The sequence below is a fragment of the Tachypleus tridentatus genome, chromosome 12, assembly GCF_004210375.1.
Source record: "Tachypleus tridentatus isolate NWPU-2018 chromosome 12, ASM421037v1, whole genome shotgun sequence".
NCBI classification, from domain to species: domain Eukaryota; kingdom Metazoa; phylum Arthropoda; class Merostomata; order Xiphosura; family Limulidae; genus Tachypleus; species Tachypleus tridentatus.
In genome coordinates, this window is record NC_134836.1 from 10331223 (window position 1) to 10352422 (window position 21200).

The window sequence follows — 21200 nt, forward strand, 5'->3', positions numbered from 1 at the left end:
CCAAAACAAACAAACAGTATTCTTTGAACGTTTAAAAACAATTATTTGACATTTGGAATTTGACATATCAAGAGGCCAATCTTCATTATTACTGACTTCTTTATATGATTTATCTGATTGTCCACCAAAAGAGTTTTCGACTTCAGTCTTCTATATTTGTTCACCGACAGATTTTAGAATTCAGTTTTATCCAGTTATTCACCAGCAGAGTATTAGACTTCTGTCTTATCTTGTTGTTCAGTGACAGCGTATTTGACTTTAGTCTTATCCAGTTGTTCGCCAACAGTCTTTGATTTTAGTCTTATCCAGTTGTTCACCAACAAAGTCTTTGACTTTAGTCTTATTCAGTTCTTCACCAACAGAATCTTGTTTCTGGCTTCATTCTTATCTGTTTCTCCCACGACATAGTCCTTAGCTTCAGTATTACGAGTCTCCTGCCAAACTTTAATACCCTCTACCTGTAGCTGGAAGTATTGACTTGAATGAACTCTGAAGCTCGTGCACAATAGACGTCTTGTGAAAGAGTGTACTAAAAATCAAAAACCTGTCCTGAACCTGACCACACTGGTAAACGGTTAAGGTTGGAAAGGCTGTGACATATGTGTGTAATCAGGTCAATGACGTTTTGTAGTCTCTTACACTTAACACGACTCAGGAAAGGGAAAAATGGAAAGAATAGGTGAAGGGTTACAAACAGGCCAAGAAATGCGTAAGTGGGAAGGTTAAGACGAAGGCGCTATTGAAAAACTCAAATTTTCAGTTTTGCTTTCCATAAACAATATTAAAACATGTTGAAGATTAATACTCAATAGTAAAAAAAAAACTCAAAAGGAATAGCTGTGTTAAAAATGGCAAATCCAAACCTCTGACTAATACATTCTAATAAACAAACAGAAGCCGAAAGAAAAATAAAGACGCTATAAAAATGAAAAGGATTCCCAGGGTACAGGTTATAATGAGAGGATGTAAAATGTACCCTAAGCTTTGGAGGTGACTGTAGAAGTAAGACCCACACTATCTATCAGTCTTAACTTCCATTCGCCAGTCTCACATGAAGAAATTCATAAAAATGAATAATAATAAGATAGTCTCATTTAAATGATAAAATAATTAAAAGAAATAAAAATTAGGAGTGAGATTTGAGTGCTCAATCCCACAATGCCCCACATCTATATCACCTTTCACTGCATGCAGACAGTTATCGGAAGGTGTCTGCTCTCCAAGGTACAGAAAAATTACCAAATAAGGGCGGACTCACACCGTTAAGAACCATGTTTCAATACCCGTGGTGGGAAGGGCACAGATAGCCCACTGTGTAGTTTTGTGCTAAGTTTCAAACAATCAATCAAATTATTAAATAAAATACTGCCATTTAAGAACAAATAAGATAAACCTACCTCCTGAATTTGTCATTCCAGCCCTCATTGTAGCAGTAAAGCACTAATTTGTAGCAAAGAAGATAAATTATATTAGTATAAAATCCCAACCAAGTTATCTGAACTAACTAGTATAAGCTCCTAACCACCATCCATTAAGTCAACTGTAACTACCAATTTTCAGGTTTTAAACAGGTTTTCATATGCAGTAAGGTGTTCATCCACATAAAATAGTGCAAAGTTGTTTAAATGATCTTACTAACGACTAAAAATAATTATCAGAAACATTAAGTAAAATTTCCTTACTTTTTTACTTCCTTATACTTTTTAATACATTCTTGGATTTGTAACAGAATATTTTAATAATTTTATTTAAGTTTGTTTGTTTTGAATTTCACACAAAGCTACTCGAGGACTATCTGTGCTAATCATCCCTAATTTAGCAGTGTAAGACTAGAGGTAAAGCAGCTAGTCATCATCATCCACTGCTAACTCTTGGGCTACTCTTTTACCAAAGAATAGTGGGATTGGCCGTCACTCTATAACGCCCCCAAGACTGAAAGGGGAGCATGTTTGGCGCAACGGGGATGCGAACCCGCGACCCTCAGATTACGAGTCGCACGTCTTAACACGCTTGGCCATGCCGGGCCATTTTATTTAAAAGTTTCTTTATTAAATATTAATATTGCAATACATATTTCAACATTAATATTGTATTATACTTTATAATAAATTTCACAAAAATCTATGTAATTGTAAAGTTATTGTGGTTAAAACAGAAGAGTATGGTACATTACTATCAAATTTTCATTTCTCTTTATTATTTAACTTTCATTATCTTATTATTCTTACTTATTTTTATGAATTTATTCATGTAAATGGAGGTTAAGACTTACGGACGGCATAATCACACCGCAATATGGCCCTACTTCCTCAGTTTCCTCCACAACCTAGGTTATATTTTATATCTCATATTATAACCTGTACCTTGGAGATCCTTTTAATTTGGAGCGTTTTTTATTTGATTTTTGGGGGGCTTTTTTTCAAAAATTAAAATATACATACATACATATATTCTAAATGTAATACAATACATTAAACAAAAAATCAATATTTTAAAGTTATAAAACATTAAATTTAATTTTAAAACATCAAAACTATTCTTCATTCCAAAGTAAATCAAAAATTAAAATAAAAGAGATTGATTTTTCTCCCAACTTTAATATAATTTTTATTTGACGCCATAAACAACAAAAGATATTTAAGATGGAAAAAGCTCTCCAGTGGTACAACGATACGTATACAGACTAACAGTGATACCCATAATGGGAAGAGTATATATAACGCACTGTGTAGCTTTGTGCTTAGTTTGGTTTGGTTTGAATTTCGCGCAAAGTTATTTGCACTAGCCGACCCTAATGTAGCAGTGTAAGACTAAAGGGAAGGCAGCTAGTCATCACCACCCACCGCCAATTCTCAAGCTACCCTTTGACCAACAAATAGCGGGATTGACCGTAACTTATAATGTCCCCACGGCTGAAAGGGCTAACATGTTTGGTGCGACGTGGATTCGAATCCGCGACCCTCGAGTGATTTAACTACATGACCATGCCAAGCCGCTTTGTGTTTAACTTCAAACATCAGCAACAAATTATTATAATGAAAAAACTGCTGCGAATATACCAGTATTATAAACGAATAAGTATAAAAAATAATATTTTCAAATGATGTTAACACTCCGTAAGTTACCTGCGAACAATAAGATACATTTAAAACTTATTTTAAAGTTAAAACATAACTAGTATAAAATGTCTTTGTTTGTATTGAATTTCGTATAAAGCTACAGGATGGCTATCTGTGTTAGCCGTCCCTAATTTAGCAGTGTAAGACTAGAGGGAAAGCATCGTATCTAAGTTGTTATCATGTCCCTCTTGCTTACCTCAAAATCGTTTAAGCCACTTTAGGAGCTTTTTTTATGAATTTCTACGGCTTATTCAATCATATTTGATTATTTTAAAAGATGACTATATATACGTTAAAACAAATCTGTAATTTCAGCTTGTAAACATTTTTGTAATATTAGTTTCAATAGTAACAAGTATTAGTCCTTAGATGTGTTACTGATGTTATATGGCATTGCCAAAATAAACGTTACTTCAAGTTGTGTCAGTTCTTGAAGTTACAGAATTATAGTTACACAGTGTTTACTAGTGGAGTTACATGTTCATGACAAGTTGCTAACGTAAAGTAATAGTTACATGAATTGTAGTTATATTGTGTTTACTAGAGAAGTTACAGATCAGATACAGTGTTTACTAATAGTTGGATATATACATATAGACACACACACAGTGTTTACTTGAGGAGTTGCAAATTAGATCCAGTGTTTACTAATGAGGTTAAAAATATATATATACAGATTAGATCCAGTGTTTATCAAGCAGAGTTAGAGACAAATATAATACAGCATTTATATATTCAGTGTTTACTAGTAGAGTTAAATGTATGTACAGTTACTACTTCTTTGTAAGTTATTAACGTAAAGTGATAGCTATCAGAACTTGAGTTACAAGAAGATACAGAAATGTTAACTAACAGATTTATAGGTGTTGGAGTTATTAGTGGCTTATCTTGAAAATTTAGATGAGTCCATTATCTAATATAAACTACTACAGTTTTAACAACTGCACAAATACGTATTGATATTCTTTTAATACCATTATAAAGTTTGATATATTTCTTTAAAATAACAATTAAAAATGTTAGGTCTAAATGTTTTCCAACTGAAATAATAGAGGTAACAGAGCAGCTTACAATATCTCACTTTTTATTTATTCTTCTTACACATTTTTCAAAAACTAGCAAAATATAACAGTTATGAAATTATTTAAATTTTCAACCAACTGTTTCATCTATAACTGTATTTCACTTGGTCCAGTAGATATATCGACCTTCCAAATTCGTTGTAAAAATCATATGTATTCAGTCACTGGGTGAACCTTATTTTTCTGAGAAAGATAATTATATGGGTTACTATAAAACGGTTGTGTATTTTTAAAAAAACTGTAACATTTAATCACTTTCTCTACATATTATTCAACATATCAAACCAGCAGTTTAGTTTTTTGTCTTTATTCTATATATATAAAGTTAACAGAGATCGAAGTCTTAAAATATATTTAGCTTAATTTATTAACTTCCTGGCCATTTACTCAACATATGTATATATGAACAACAGAACAACAATCAGACATTTTAATAATACAGTGCAGTAAAATACTTCTTTTAATTAAAAAAAATTTGCTCTCTGGAATATACATGTACACCATAAAAATTTAACTCTTATAAACATCTAATTTGACTAGATTAAAAATGTTTATTAAAAAAAGTACATTCTATACCTTCAAACAATTCCATTTAGTGAGTTCTCTTTAATTCATTTTGATCAATAAAACAATAATTCATTATTAATCTTGTTATTTAATGTAAAGTGTACCATATAATTATTAAATTCATCTCTAGTTTCCAGCTCATCTCTAGTTCTCATCTCAATTAATCTAATGTTTCACTTGCAACACACACCACATGCAAAAACCTGAAACATTTTTAATTCTGTCATTAACAGAGATACTAATAACTGTCAATAATAAATAATGAATTGAGAATTTAAACTCTAAAAAAGATATTACAATATAAAACTGATTTCTCTTACCTTCCTGATGGATGAAAATCCAGTAACCTTTGAAACAAACTCTACCCATATAGTAAGACCACTTTCCTTGCATATACGAGGTTCCCCAGGTGTGCTGTTTAGTTTTGACCTCAGAGCAACTTTGACCTCAAAAAGAAAGGAAAAAATAACAGTGAATTTTAAATTCAAATACAAGTTATACCCTTTATTTTAATCTGGATTTTAAATTAATTACAAAACTTTAATAAGATATTTCAATAACAGTCAATAAAATTATGGATTTTGGTTACACTTGGGAGAAGAATCTAAAGTTTTATAAAGTTGAATTTAATAGCCGACACTCTTACATGTTACAAATAGTTGTACAAAGTTAGTTAGTACTATTTTGTTGTTCTCTATTACAAGATAAAAGAGAAACATAGAAGTTATTTTCTAAAGTATATCTTGTTTTTTACATTATAGTCAAAGAACCTTGAATTATTGAAATTTAAAACTATAATACATAATAAAAACCAGGAACTGAAATTTATGTAATTATTTAAGCAAAATAAATAAGAAAATATTTGAAGTCAAATAAAATTATGGTTATCTTATAAATAAAACTTGAATACATAAAATTCAGATACCACTAAATTTTTGTAGTATATGCTGCGTCCTGTTAATTTGTTTTCCCTCTCTTTTGAGAAAGCAAAACAATGGAATTCTAGTGTAAGATATGTAGTGCTGTATGGGATCTACTTTACTAAGTAATGAAACTAGGATTCTTAGTGAGTATGGAAACTATTCACTATTTTGTATTTGTAAATGCTCAGTCAGTGTTTTCATAAATTACTAGGTTTTCCATTATATCCTATGGTGATTTTATTAAACACTTATGTTAATATTTATTGAAGCTGTTGACTATGAGTCTATGACAGTAGTTTACATACTTACAAAGCCATGGAACCCTCTAATTTCATTCTCTCTGTCATGAAACCTCAAATCAACCTAAACCCACCAATAAAGCCTAGCTCAGATTAAGGGCCCGGCATGGCCAAGCGTGTTAAGACGTGCGACTCATAATCTGAGGGTCGCGAGTTCGCATCCCCGTCGCACCAAACATGCTCACCCCCTTTCAGCCATGGGGGCATTATAATGTGACGGTCAATCCCACTATTCGTTGGTAAAAGAGTAACCCAAGAGTTGGCGGTGGGTGGTGATAACTAGCTGCCTTCCCTCTAGTCTTACACTGCTAAATTAGGGACGACTAGCACAGGTAGACCTCGAGTAGCTTTGTGCAAAATTCAAAAACAAACAAACAAAAGCTTAGATTAAAGGGAATAAGTTCACAACAGTATTGTTATCGTAAAATTGTAAATAAATGTATAAAAATACTCACAATGTTTACAAACACATTTGAACCCTGAAGAGTTAACACTCAGTAACTGTGAAATGAGCAAAAAAAAAAGCCATTACCTGTTATATTTGTTAAGGAACCCATTATCACCCATAATGGAACCTTGGGTTACCATGTAACACAACATGAAAATCACTGGACTATAACATTTAGTGGTGGTTGGAAGCAACTTACTGCTTCTGATATGTATAGCTTGTTTTGGTGTGTCTGCTAGATACTTTGTAAAACTATGTTGTTGACTATAACACTCAATGGCAGTTAAAAATAATGTTTTTTGACAGTTGAGAAAAGTTTTTTTTCTACGAATGTTCTGTTATGGTTGTACAGACCAATTGTTCTCAAATGTTTTTGCTTGTAAATCACCTGACATTTTTTATTCTCAGCTGGTAACAATGCAATCTACACTGTGCTGCTACTTCTGTAATTATACAACTATTCAAAGGATAACCTGAAAGGAGTCACCGACACCACTAGTTTGCAGCAAACCACTATACTAGGTAATTATTAGAAATAATCACTGTCATACAAACTCTATTTTTTGTTGTTTTGGGGACAGTTAAAATGCATTTATATATTCTATGTGTTTGTTTTAATAGCTATTCACTATGTTCTTGAGTTAGTTTGTAAAATTTGGCAAGACCATTTGATGGGTGCAAGGCAGAAGGTTGTATAATTTATATTAAAATAAACTTAAATAGACAGATCAGTAAGTCATATGACAATCACAGCCAATACAAAGTTGTGACAAACTTGCATTTAAGAAAACTACATTTGATGTTATTTACTATTTTGTAGATAGTATGAAGCATCTAAAATTGATCACTTTTGGAAAGAATATGTACCAGCTCTTTATGATGCAAAATACTGATATATTCAGATCATAAAGATGTGTTCATATTAGGGATTTAGAATTCTTAACATGGTACATTCTTGGCACCTAATGACATTGAAAAACAAAGTTATATCGATCAACTTGAAGCAACAGGACCATCCAGAAAGAGACTTGCATCAAGTTCCCAAGCTATAGTAAGCAAAATCCAGTACAGCATTCTGCAAGAGGTGACAATCCACAAAAAAGGTTTGTGGCAAGACCCCCCTATATATCCCATGCAACATAATAAAAAAGGATCACCATCTGGAAAATGAAACAAATCACATGTACACAAGTTGCTTCCATGACATGCGAGTTTAATCATCGCATGTTTGATGACAAGAAACCCACTTGAAATAAAAATGTATCTCAGAACAGCTGGTATGAGTATTAACACTTTTACTGGTAAGAATAGAACAGTTTTGACATTCCTAGGTCATCTTCATGTTACGAAGATGACCCAGGAAGGTCAAAACATTGTTCTCTCTTTAACAGTAAGTGTTAATACCCATACCAGCTGTTCTGAGATACATAATCATCACATGTATCAAGTGGCTGGTATCCATGCTATTTCATAGAAAGACATATTGGTCAAGTCACCAGACACAGTACCCATAGATTTATTTGTGACCAGATTGTTGAAACTAGCACTGAAAAGCATTCAATCTTATATAAAAGGTGAATTATGAAATGTATGCAGGAAGATTTGGGTTATTTGTAAATAATAACCTTAAGATATACATCCTATTACAATGGAAATTCTGCTGCAGGGCTGTTAACAAAATGTAAAGTTATCAAATAGAGGAAGACTGAACATGATAGCATAGATTGTAATGATGTGGTGAGATGACAAAATCATTTTAATATAACATACTCAACCTCTGTAGTATGAAGTTTCATAAAATGTCTTCCAAGTATAAATGATAGAAGCTACTATTTAACGTTTTATTTAACTTGCAACTGGAGTTATGTTACAAGTGGTGTATCTCAGGGCTCAGTCTCAGGGCCATTGTTCTTTTTTCTTTATATTGATAATATCAATAAAGGAATGGTCAATAAATTACTTAAATCTGGTAAAGATATCAACGTCTTGGTGTTGCTGGCTGTTAAGAGAGTGCTGCTGCTTTACAAATAATAACATTAATAAGAGTGTCATAAAAGAAAAGGATCTTGGTGTAATGGTTGATCAGTTTCTTAAGCCATCTAAGCTGTGTGCTGTTGCTGGTGGTGTGGCAAATAGGATTTTAGATTTTATCTGCAGAAATATTAAATACAAGTCTAAAGAAGTTATAATTTCATTGTACAGGCCACTGGTTAGGATACATTTGGAGTACTGTGTTCAGTCTTTGTCTCCTTACCTTAGGAAAGGCATTGAACTGTTTCTTGGAAAAGGTGTCAAAGGAGGATTACTAAAATAGTACCTGAAATGATGGGATATATGTATGTTTTTGGAAAACAAAATTTTTCTTTTACAAAAGAAGAATTAGAGAGGATCTGACTTAAACTTTTAAGATTGTAAAAGAAATTGATAGTTTTAATGCATTGTCTTTTTTTTATAATTAACAGCTAGAATTATAGAACTGGGAGCACAAATACAGACTTGGGCAAGGTAGAAGCCATCTTCAGCTAAAACAATTTTATTTTTCAAATATGGTAGTTGGCATATGAAATGAATTGCCTTCAGATGTTGTGGCAACAGTAAATCTGAGTGAGTTTAAAATAAAGCTTAATAGATATGTGAATGATAAGGACTGGCTTTTAACTTTTCTTTTTTATTTATTTAATAGTTTTAGTTTGGTTTAGAGAATGTGACAGCCAAGATGGATGAACGGATCCTTTGTTGTCCCTAAACATTATGTTAACATTTTAACAGCAACAGCCAACTGAAACAATAATAGCTTTACTGAAAAAAATTCTTATATTGGAGACCACTCTACAGTATTTATTCATGACTGAAAACACTTAATTGGATGTTTGGTTTGCTGGCAGTTAGTGTTTTCTTGTAACTCCTGTCAGTTCTTGAAATTTTTCATATATTCATAACAGGTTCTTGAAACAAGTACTTTTTCAGAATCGAAAGTGAACTACATTTACTGATTTTGCTTGAAAGATATTTGAAGAAAAAACAAAATAATAATACCCACAAGTATAGCAAAGAAAAACAAAACAAGAGTTTCTTACAGTTCTAAACAGAGTATATTATACTGCTGTTAAATAGATTGATAAACTAATAAATTATTAGTTAATTAACTAAGTTAAGCCTTAATATCAAACTTTTGTGCCTTACCTCATCATTCAGTATAATATGGAAAATGAACAAACCCACTCCCTAAAAAATAAGAAAAATCACATAAATAATTAGAGCACTGAACACTTTAAAATACTGTTTTAAACAGCATATATGGTGTGGTCACAAACAAAGCTCTGAACACATTATGGTGTTATAGTTTCATACAACATACAAAGGAGAACTTTGGTGGAAGATTATGATGAGCTAAAATTAATCAGAGTAATGACTAGGGGATATTTCTACTGTAAAATGTGGCCTCTCTCATTCTCAATTACAACATTCAATTTAAGGACGATGTTGAAAACAGCCAACAGCAACCCATCTTGAAGAATACAAGAAACTTCTTGTTGTATGAATAACAACCCAGTAAGTACGACCTTTGTGGTGACTCTGTAGCTAGTTATCTACCAGATTTCATTCACTCATACTCACAGTTCTTTAAGCCAACATCCAAGTAATCCAACCTGCTTATTTTTTACTTGATTAGTTATGAAAATTTTGCCTACAATTATGGCCCTAGTGGCAACATTTATTAACATATTTTTATTGGCTTCCGTTGCATGCCCCCCCCATGGAAAATGATAAACATGGTTTTTTCTTTATTCATTCAGCATATGCATATGAATTTACAAGTTGTTTAATCACTTCACAGTTTCATGCCACTTATTACACTAAATTTTCAATTATAATAAAAGTTGCAAGGTTTGTCAGTAGCTTTACTTAAAACCTGTAGATATCTACTCTGTAACTACATATTGAAAAATGTTGATACCATGGTGACTTCTTGGATATTGAACATGTCTCAGGTCATCAGAGAGGCCAACATGGTTTTGCTGAACATCCTCTGAGCCCTGACATACTGAGATCAGGGTCAACCTGTTGCCACCTGTTGGTAATTCCAGCAGCAGAACTACTGTATTTGTATAAGTAAATGCTTTATATGAGGTTAAATTACCCTATAGAGTTAAGAATGTAAAGGAACAAACGAAATTTATTATTGAGGAATATATATAACTGAAAGTCTACAGTATGACTTAAACAAAATTTTAAAATATTAGACCCATCAACTCTAACTGAGGAAGCTTGCCTATTCTTTTGACTGTAATGGTAAAACTTCAAGAATCAATTCATTGTCCCTTGATTTTAAATTTGTAGCCCCAGGAAAAATTTCTGCAAATGCCTATGTTCCCTTGTCATCCATCTGGTGAGAAATATGTTATCCAGTTTTCACATTCATTTGTTGTTACTGTTTTCCAACTATGACACTGCAAAGGACTTCACAACCATTGCATATATATATTTGATGCAGATTCTTGATATATCTCTTGTAAGCGTTCTACAGAGTGTGAAACACTAATGTACTTTTGAAATAAATTTTAAAAGCAGTATTTAACTCTAAGAAAGTATTAAAGTTTTTTAAAAAAACATATAGATTATGCTATTCTCAAACAGTTCACTCGTTGTTGTTTGGCAGACATTAAAAGACAGCATAATTACCTGAATTGAGTTTATCAAACAAAACAAGTATGTAAAAAACAGTGTGGAATGGTCCATAGTTAAAATACCAAACATCCAAGTGATTCCCAACAGAGGTAAAAGAACAAACCCAGCTCTCAAACCTGATCTAAATAAAACAAATAATATATTACAAATGTAAGTTCATTCACCTTAATATTTTCACAGACTCATGCTATAATCCCTATTAATATTAAAAATAATAGAAATACAAAGAAAACATAAACTTCACAATATGCAGTATTAAAACTATAATTTCTACTGAAAGTAGTAAACACAATAAAAAAACTATATATCATTATGTTTCAGAAATTATACATAATCCAACAGAAAATTGTTAGCTCTAAGTATTATTAACTTTTACAACAAACAATCCATATTATGTCATACCTTCAAATTCATCAGCATTTATGAAATAAAGTAATATGCAAACATACTGTGTGTTTTATACACTCTGATATGCAGTAGTTTTTCAAAATTTCATCTTTCAGTATGTATAGCTCCCAAACTAGAAAGCCAGTCAAGTGAATGACTAAATTCTTCTCACCCAAGTTAAATATGCAATTGGGTCACTTTACTAGGTTAGCACACAACTCTCCAGCAGCAAATATAGCTATAGCTATGCACATGTTGTAGTGAAATAAACAACAGTGTTTTCTGTTTGCAAGCTGAGTAGTAACCCAACAGATGTGATCATATTATGACATTCACGCCATAATTAGGCTGAATTACATTCTGTTTGTGAATATAAAGCTAGGTTCTGTCACTTATAACCAGAATACTAAATCTTATCCTCTTTAATTCTGATACAACAAGTATCTGGTTATCCTCCTAGTGTTCTACCCGTTCTTATTCTGAATAAGAGCAACATGGTTCTGGCAACTTAACTCCAAATAGTTTAAAGCTCTGTTGATGGTAACTAATAAAGAGCAGAGTTTCTGTTGTAATCATTCAGCTCACTACAACTTGTCAATTTTTGGGTTGTATAAAATTTTATTCTGCCAAACATTCTGATTCATTTCCAGCTACATAAATCTAGAATTTTATACATTAAGGTAAATAAAATATTTGGATCATCAAGAATGATACCATCTACCCAACTAATCAATATTATTCCATATAACAAAAAAGTTATATTTATTCAGATGTTATGAAAGAACGAAAACATTATCTGATGTAATCATGTCATATGGTTTAAAGCACTATTATTAAATATCATAATTTATTGAGTAGCTAGCCTGACAATCTCATAAAACACTTTCTCTCAGAGAAAAGCCACATGTTATAATCAGCTATCTTCTGTGTTCACTGAGGCGAATTAAACCCCAAAATTTAGTGATGTATGTCTTAAATATTTCATCTTTTCTTTTTGTATTCAAAGTTACATAAAGCCTAACTACACCTTCCCTTGTTTTAAATAGGTAACACAACTAGGAAGACAACTATTTATGCCACTGCCAGCAGTTAGGGTGCTCTTGTCTGACTACAAAGTAGGACTTACATGAGTGATGTCATATGATGAAAGCCTAGCTTATTAATAACAGTTTATGTAACAGTAAGTTCTGTAACATCAAGGTGCATGATATAAAATGAATCTTATAATGAGAAATTCCAACTTAATGTGATAATATAACCATCATAGAATATTTTCCAATATAATCATCTCATAAGGTTAGATCTTGAAGTTCTGTTATATCAGGAAGCATGATATAATAAGAATCTTATTTTCTGTATCTCAGAACGGCTCGTATGGGTATTAACAATTTTACTAATAAGGAGAGAACGTTTCGACCTTCCTTGGTCATCTTCAGATTAAGAAAGAGAGAGTGTTTGAATGTGACTGTTGACAGACACATGTCTTAGGGACAAGAGTATAAACAGTACCAGTATGCAGCAGTATAAAGTTTTGTAGTTTGTTGTATCTTGGGGTTTATTGTTGTTTGTTTGTGGTTGGTCTAGGTGTGTGCATGTAATTTTTTCCACGATTTTTGAGGAAATTTGTTGATGTTGATGAAGTGTTGTTTTATTTTGTTGATTTCATCGTTAATTTTATTGGGTGAGCACAGTTTTGTGACTGTGTTTATTTGGTTTCTTCATATATTGAGTTTTTGTTTTGTTTCATGTGCTGAGTCCCAGTATGAGTGATTTTTCTGTGGATTTCTGTTTTGAATTGTGTATCAGTTTTAGTGATTTTGAGATTAAAAAATGCTATTTGGTTAGTTTTTTGCTGTTCACAGGTGAACTTAATGTTGGGGTGTACTAATTTAACGTGATTGAAAAAACTAAGTGTGTGTTCTGTAGATGTGAATCCAGCAACTGTATCATCAACATACCCATACCAGCATAATGGTGGGTGTAAGACTGAATTGATAGCTTGTGATTCAATTTGCGTCATAAAAATGTTGGCTAGAACTGGTGACACGGGATTCCCCATACTTAGGCCATTTATTTGTAGGTAGTTTTAATTATTGAACATAAAGTTAGTTTTGGTGGTAGTGGATTCTATAAGGGTTGCTAATTGGTTGCTGTGGATGTGTATCAATGGGTTGGGGTCTTGGATGTAAAGTTCTAAAACTATCTTGCAGGCTTCAGTCACTGGGACTTCTGTGAAGAGGAAGATTATATCAAAACTGGCCATTAGGGCTTTATGATTCAGTTGATTAAGAATATATTTAAAGTTGAAAGAGTCTTTGGAAAAGGAACCAGCTGATGTTAAACATTTAGAAAATGCCCATGCTATATATTTACCAAGATTGTAGTTAAATGATTCGAAGGTCAACATTATGAGTTGTAGTGGACAATCTTCTGTAATCATCCCACAAAGTAGGTGTTACATTAGTGGTAAATGATATAACTATCCTAGTGTTGGAAGATATGTTACATTACTGGCAAAAATCTTTAGGAGATAGCAAATTCTAACTTTATTTTGTTATGGTTTTGTTTTCCATTCATATATTGTTGTTTAGTTTAACTGTGATTTTTTTAGTTATATTAAAATGTTATATGACCTGCTAGCTAAATCATTCAAATTTCAGTATATATTAAGAAACTGACATAAGTTTCCCATACCAATGATGTATAAATAATATTGTCATTAAAGACTATGTAAGTTAGCTAGTCACATGAGATGTATCCTTGTGATCCTAATACTAAATAAAAATCCTGCCTTGAGACTAAATGAGCTAGTTCATGAAATATGGTTAAAATATATTGTTGTTAGTTATTACTCAGTGTTGTTATTTGTATTAACGTTGTTTATGTGCAGGATATTGTTTCTTTTATTGGAATTAAGTTTTTCATCCTCACGTGTGTTTTTTTTCTAATTCCATTATTTACTGAAATGATTAGTAACATTGATATTTATGTTTTATTGTTCATTAATGTTAGTATTAAGGCACTAACAGTGATAAACTTTATATTCCAACTGTTTGAATGTTTTATACTGGATTTTTGTGGCTATTAAATTTCAATAAATTCTTGTGTTTTTTTTTGTTAAACCCTGAATGTACTAGCTGTTTGTTTTAAGTTCATTACAAAATTGATAACTTTACAATACTGACGTTTATATTTAAAATATTGTATTACATTTAAAAAATATCTTATACCATAATATTGTTTATAGTACACAGTGTTCAAATAGTTTGAGTTGTTCAATATTACCTCTATCCTCTAACCCCCAAATTACAAATTTTATAGCCTATGTGTATATCATTCATCTATTTTTCCCCTTTCCAGAGGTCTTTCTAAGAATTTCTGCCCTGATTGATGCAGGGACCATAAAGCATCTTTGACCTAACCACTACATAGATGACTGCTTTGACAGTCTGTTTCCAGTATATCAGTGTGGTCCAAACAGATGTGCAGAGTTCAGTATATTTCCCTCACCCATTTCACCTGAAGTGGATAATCTAGCATCACTCAGAATTTGAGTGCTCTCTGATGGTGAATTTTAATGTGCCTCATGAAGAAAGGCTAATTTATTAGGGTCTTTCACTTTGGTCATGTAAGAGCTTATCAATAGCTTAAAGATTCTCTTCTAAGACCAGTTGTTTTTGGGAAAGTTGTGAAAACTAACCTAACATATGTTATGGTTAAAACATTTTACAGTCTAAAACTTTACATCTTTAAGTTACGTATGTTGTCATCAAGACAAAAACTTAAAATATTGTATCAAACAGCTCCCCCATTGCATTTGGTCCGATCTGCTGTATACATTTGATAAAGGTAAAACTCTGTCTTTTATAGGTTATGCATTTATATAAGTATTGTAAAAAAACACAAAAGGATTACTCATTACAAGATAAAGCACAACTGTACTGTAATGAGAAATAGCCAGTTGCAAGATTCTGTTTGAGTTTTGATGCGATGGAAGTAAGACTCTATAGGTTTTATTGTTGTGCTAAAATGTTATTATTATAAAAGCCACACATCAAATAACTATAATTCTTCAAACTAAGTTAAACATACCTTATCTTTTCCTTCAGACATTTTTCAACATTTTTCTTCACTCGCAAAAAAACATGCAAAACTATCCCTAAAATGATGATGTTTACCTAGAAATATGAATTAAAATTTTTAAAACAAATCTTATAGTAAACTATAATAAATTTCAGCCAAATAATCATACAAAAAATTAGTTTTTACAAAATACTCACCAGAATAATAAGTATTGCTGGTCCTACAAAAGCAAATATGACCCCATCTTCCACGTTTAGCCAGCAGCTAAATAAAATAAAACAAATACTATATAGCCTCTTATATGTTAAAAAACAGTCAGTATCTTGGAACTAGCCATCAGAAAAATACTTAAAACATAAAGTATGAGTATAATGTTGATCTTTTCTAAATATTAGAATAAGAAATAGAACAGTAACCATCATACCTGAAATATTAATTTCTTAACTTCATAATCAAAATACTGGATACTTACTTCAACTTGAAGACTTATCACATATTTCTTGTTAAAGTTAAGGAATGTAAAATACATTTAATTATATTAGTATTCCTTTCTACACATAATGTTAAATCTACTAAAATATATTTACAATATTACTGTCATTCATTTTGCTTTCTTCTTAACTTCATTCTTAACTAACAAAAATCAAATTCTGTACCTTGTGCTGCTTATGTAGTCATTGTACTTTATTCCACCTGTTATGGCGACTACAATTAGTGGTAAAACAAATCCAATAATGGTGAATGGAGGAAATTCCACGTGAGAGGTAGGGTATGATATCAAAATAAACAGATTCAGTCCCTCGCATAACATCCAAGTGAACACAGATAAGAAGAGATAGTGCATAAGGAATGCTATCACCTTACACATAACCTAGATCAATAGCCATAAAACATCCTTATTTCTCATTTTATCCCAAAAACTGAAGTATAACAATAACCAGGAAATAAAATAGGGTTTCACTACACATATTAGACAAAGATTTAAAAGTCCACACATGTATAAACTATTGAGGATAAGAAGTTTCCTTCAACCAATAAATTAACTAAGTAGATTATGTATCTAATTCAGTTTTTAAACAATAAAAAACAGGAAACTATATTATTTACATTGTTATATCTTCATGAAATAAAATCACACCTACAATACATATAGTTACACTAATGGTGCTACAACTTCAAATTTCTCTATATTGCATCATAATAATTTATATTTTTTGTTAAGTAGTTTGTAAAGATGTTCATTAATTAGAACAAAGTGCTTCTCAAAATTAATAATGTTCATGTCTTCTATAAACTAAAAGATTGAGGTTAAGTGATAAAGTTAAAATACATTTCATTATAGTACACTAGAAAAATATGAACTCAATCTCTCAAATGATACAGCTTTCCAAAAATTATAAGAAAGGAGTGTTAACTTTGTCAGCTTGCCACATTTTCTGATTTTTAGTATGGAGTTAATTAGTAACGTGAACCTGTAAATTTTAGTAACACAAAGTATTTAACTGCTTACAGAATTCATCCAGAAAAATAATACTTTAAGGGGCTTATCTTCATATTAAATCACTAAACATAAACTTAGATGAAACAAAGCTACAATTAGGAATATAGGTGTTATCCAGGTGTGAAATCACTAGAAACTAACATGATGGAGTCAAAGCTGCAGTTAAGGATATAGGTGCTGTTTAATCCCAAAGCACAAACTAGAAGGATCACAGAATCAATTAAGAATGTAGGATCTTTTGTGATATTAAATCATTAGACAAGAACATGATGGAATTGCAGGAATATGACACAAAAATTTGAATAACAAAAGAAACAACTAAAGATATAATAGACAATATTAAAGTTTTTTTTTTATAATTCATATAAAAATACTATTAAAGGTCTCTTCTTTTAAACAATAATTTTAGATTTGACAAAGATAATGAGATAGTTTAACTGAGCATGAAGTCCAAGCACAGTATTATTACACTTAATTTCTATTAAGAAGACTAAACTGTCACCCAGCATGATTAGGTCATTAGGGCACTCAAATCATGTGATGGTTACAGGTTCAAATCCCTGCCACACCAAACATGATCGCCCTTTTAACCATAGGAGTGTTATAAAGCAACAGTCAGTTCCACTATTTGTTGGTAAAAGAGCAGCCCAAGAATTGGCAGTGAAGACTAACTGCCCTCCCTGTTATACTACTAAATCAGGGATGCTTAGCCTTTGTGTAGCTGTACACAAAATTAAAAACAAACAGACTAAACTGTCACTAATTAGGTTGTTTCTTAACCACAACTGTTATTTTCAAGAGTTAAAGTAACAAGGTTTATACAGCAAATTATCAGACAGCTATACAGAATAACTCTAAATCTGGAATATAATATCACATAACCTCTTTGTCCTTCAACAAACTTCATAGAATAGTCAAGGCTGGATTAACAATTAATTATTTTTAATCTGATTTGAAAAGATTCTATTAGTCATATTAACAACTGTAACATTTGAGCTGCCAGTTGGAACAATAAATAACTACAAAACATCTAATTCATAGCTCGAGGTGTGCTCTTTATGGTTAAATATACAGTAACCAATAAATTATGAAACATGCTTATTATATTATAGTTACAAATAAATTATGAAATATGTCTATTATATTATAGTTGCAAATAGAATTACAATATATGCCTATTATATTATACTAGAAAATAAATTACGAAATATGCCCATTATATTATATTATATGAAATATATATATACTTGTTGTGCTGTAGTTGCAAATAGATTGTGAAATATGTTACAAAATATATCCATTATATTATTATAGCAAATAGATTATGAACCTTATATTATAGTCTTATGTCCTGGAGGGAATTCTCAGCCTTTTTTGGTTTACATTTAATTATTGCTAACCCTAACATGCCAACTTTATTTTTGTCCACTAAAGGCTCAGCAGTAAGTCTGCAAGATTATGTCACTAAAAATTGGGTTTTGATACCCATGGTGAATAAAGCATGAATATCACATCTTATAGTATTGCACTTAACATATATATTATTGTGATATTCATTTATGAAACAAAAGTGAAGAATTAACAGTAGATCATTACTTGGTCATTTTACTACAAAAATATGCAATTTATTTTTTCTAATTCTCTTACAGTTGTTTTAGTATTTTTTAAGTTAAAAGATGTTTTTTATTTGGTTATTGTCTTATTTTCATTATACTTTTGAAAGGACTTTAAGAACATCTTTTTTAATAATGTTCATATATATATATTATTAAAAAAGCTCCATATAAAACTGCTTAATTATAAGTATAATAATATTGATTCTTTATTCATTGTTTAATGATACTGTTAGCTCTGACAACAGATTTCTTAATATAATGTCCATATATGTACATATACATACAATAAGGTAAATGTTAAATTACAACATTATTGTCATTTGTTTCATTTTGTAAAAATATTTTATTTTGGCTCTGACATTTTCAGCCAATATGTCAAATCTTTTCACATTGTTTAGTAATATTATACTTTTCGACCTACTTTTCAATATGTTAATTTGATGCTCAGAAAATTATATCAAAACACATTATAGCAATAATGTGATATTTGTAGTAATCTGGCAAAGAAATGAGTGATAAGAAAACGAAGGAGTAGAAATAAATATTTCTCTTACAACATAGTTACGTTTTTCTCCTACCTTTTCTCCAGTGCTTGTTATTCCAGAAACAAATATTACTTGAGCAGCTAGCAGGCAAACAGCTAAACACTTATGGATTTTAATTCGCACTGTCTGGAGAGTACTAATTAAACAATTTAAATATCAAGATTATGAACAATGAAAACTTGCTTAATAAAACAAATGTCAACAAAAATATATTATCTAGATCACTGGCAAACAAACATTCATTTTTTTATAACTACTTTAGTTAAACTGTTATAGGAAAACATTTTTCTAAGTTATAAAAGCAAGATTATACATAATTATTCTTGTCATGAGATATTAGCATTAGGCCTATTATATTTCTTAACAAAATATATTTTATTTGGTATACTAATATAAACGATGCAGTATAGAAATGCATTAGGTGTAATATTTATGTCATATGAAAAGTGTAATTAACTACTTGGTTAAACAATCTGATTTATATAAATGTTTAGTTCATTATAAAGCGACTATAATTGCAATAAAATTGTCTATTTGATACAAATAAAACTATCTTAGCTTATAACTTACCGAAGATACAGGAGAATTATTAACATGAGGAGTAGTGATGTTATCGACAAAGCTAATCCCAGGTAGCTAAGATATTTCAGTGCAGTAAAATGTTCTACAACTGGCTGAAATAAAAATATTAAAAACACTAACAAACACAATACCATAAAATTCCACAGAAAGCCAAAATAAACATGTATACAACAATCATAACATATCATAAATTGTGTCACAAAATGGTTTCCAAAAAGCTACACACCACATTCAATACAAGGGTAATATAACATGAAGTTTAATTAATTTACTGAGGCCTAAGTTTTAAACACTGATAAAATTTCATTGTGTGTTACAAAATGGTTTACAAAGAGTTTAAAAAAATTCAGTATAAAGAGAGTATAACATAACAGTCCTCAACAAGCTAAAAAAATTTTTAAAGCAAAGATACAATGTATGTATAAACAGTACAATGACCTATAACAAGTTCACACACAAAAACAGTTGCTTTCACTGTTTGCTTTTTTAGGCAAAAAGGTGCACAAGGTGTATATATATGGTGTATATACACCATCCACAATTTATCCCTAACTCTGAAAGAGGTATCAGCTAGTCAACAATAGCAACCATCACCAACTCTCACACTACCTAATCAGTATTATACTAGGATTTAGCTGTTGATCTTGTAATGTATCCACGACACTAAAGTGCAAAGTGCGATGTTTTTTGCAACAATATGGTACAAATCTTTGATTGCACAGCTTAACATGATCACTACCAAACCATATCCAGCTTAAAACACAGATAACTTAGAAAGTAACTGTTGGAAACCACATGAATCTCAATAAGTTCAAATATCTTTAATAATATTATAATGAACATTTTAAACATAAAATCCTATCAAAAGATACTGGTATGTTTAAATACATTTCAAGCCATAAATAATAAACTAATTTCCATTGATTAAACTAAAAATAATAATGTCATGAAAATTGTATTTCCAATTTGAATAGCAATGTTTGCTCACCTAAACTCATCTTATAGATCACAGAATTACTGGAAATGGTACAAAGAAGGACTGCTAAGCTGATACCTGGGATGGTAAAGTTGTAGATTAGGGTAGATTGAGATATCTAAAATTGTTTTCTCTTGAAAAAAGATGAATTAGAAAGGATTTGACTGAAGTGTTCAAGATTGTTAAGGGAAATGATAGCACTGATGCATCATCTTTATCATTAACTAGGACAAAGATGATGCATCAGTGCTATCATTTCACACAGTTATAAATTTGGCAAGGTAGAAGTCATCTTATGCTAAGACAGTTTTATTTTTCTAACAGGGTGGTTGGCCTTTGGAATAGGTTACCTTCATATGTGGTGGAGGCAGTAAATTGAACGA

The 21200-nt window shown here is 30.9% G+C and overlaps 1 protein-coding gene and 1 long non-coding RNA gene across 5 annotated transcripts in view; one reads left to right on the plus strand and one right to left on the minus strand.

Annotated features, from left to right (window-relative positions):
• Window positions 1-2713: 2713 nt before the first annotated feature.
• LOC143234287 (uncharacterized) lies at window positions 2714-14636 on the plus strand. The gene is made up of 3 exons (XR_013018577.1): window positions 2714-3116; window positions 6847-6960; window positions 12561-14636. It is a non-coding gene; the product is annotated as an uncharacterized LOC143234287 (long non-coding RNA).
• LOC143234285 (adhesion G protein-coupled receptor L3-like) overlaps window positions 4187-21200 on the minus strand; it is a 69834-nt gene continuing 52820 nt past the window's right edge. For all 4 annotated transcript variants that reach the window (XM_076471532.1, XM_076471531.1, XM_076471530.1 and 1 more), the window contains exons 16-24: window positions 19830-19933; window positions 19293-19395; window positions 16254-16468; window positions 15795-15861; window positions 15607-15692; window positions 11122-11248; window positions 9622-9663; window positions 5089-5214; window positions 4187-4384 (exon numbers count right to left, since the gene is read on the minus strand). In XM_076471532.1, the coding sequence (XP_076327647.1) occupies window positions 4349-4384; window positions 5089-5214; window positions 9622-9663; window positions 11122-11248; window positions 15607-15692; window positions 15795-15861; window positions 16254-16468; window positions 19293-19395; window positions 19830-19933 (906 nt within the window). In that variant the 3' untranslated portion in view covers window positions 4187-4348. The remainder of the gene's footprint in view (window positions 4385-5088; window positions 5215-9621; window positions 9664-11121; window positions 11249-15606; window positions 15693-15794; window positions 15862-16253; window positions 16469-19292; window positions 19396-19829; window positions 19934-21200) is intronic.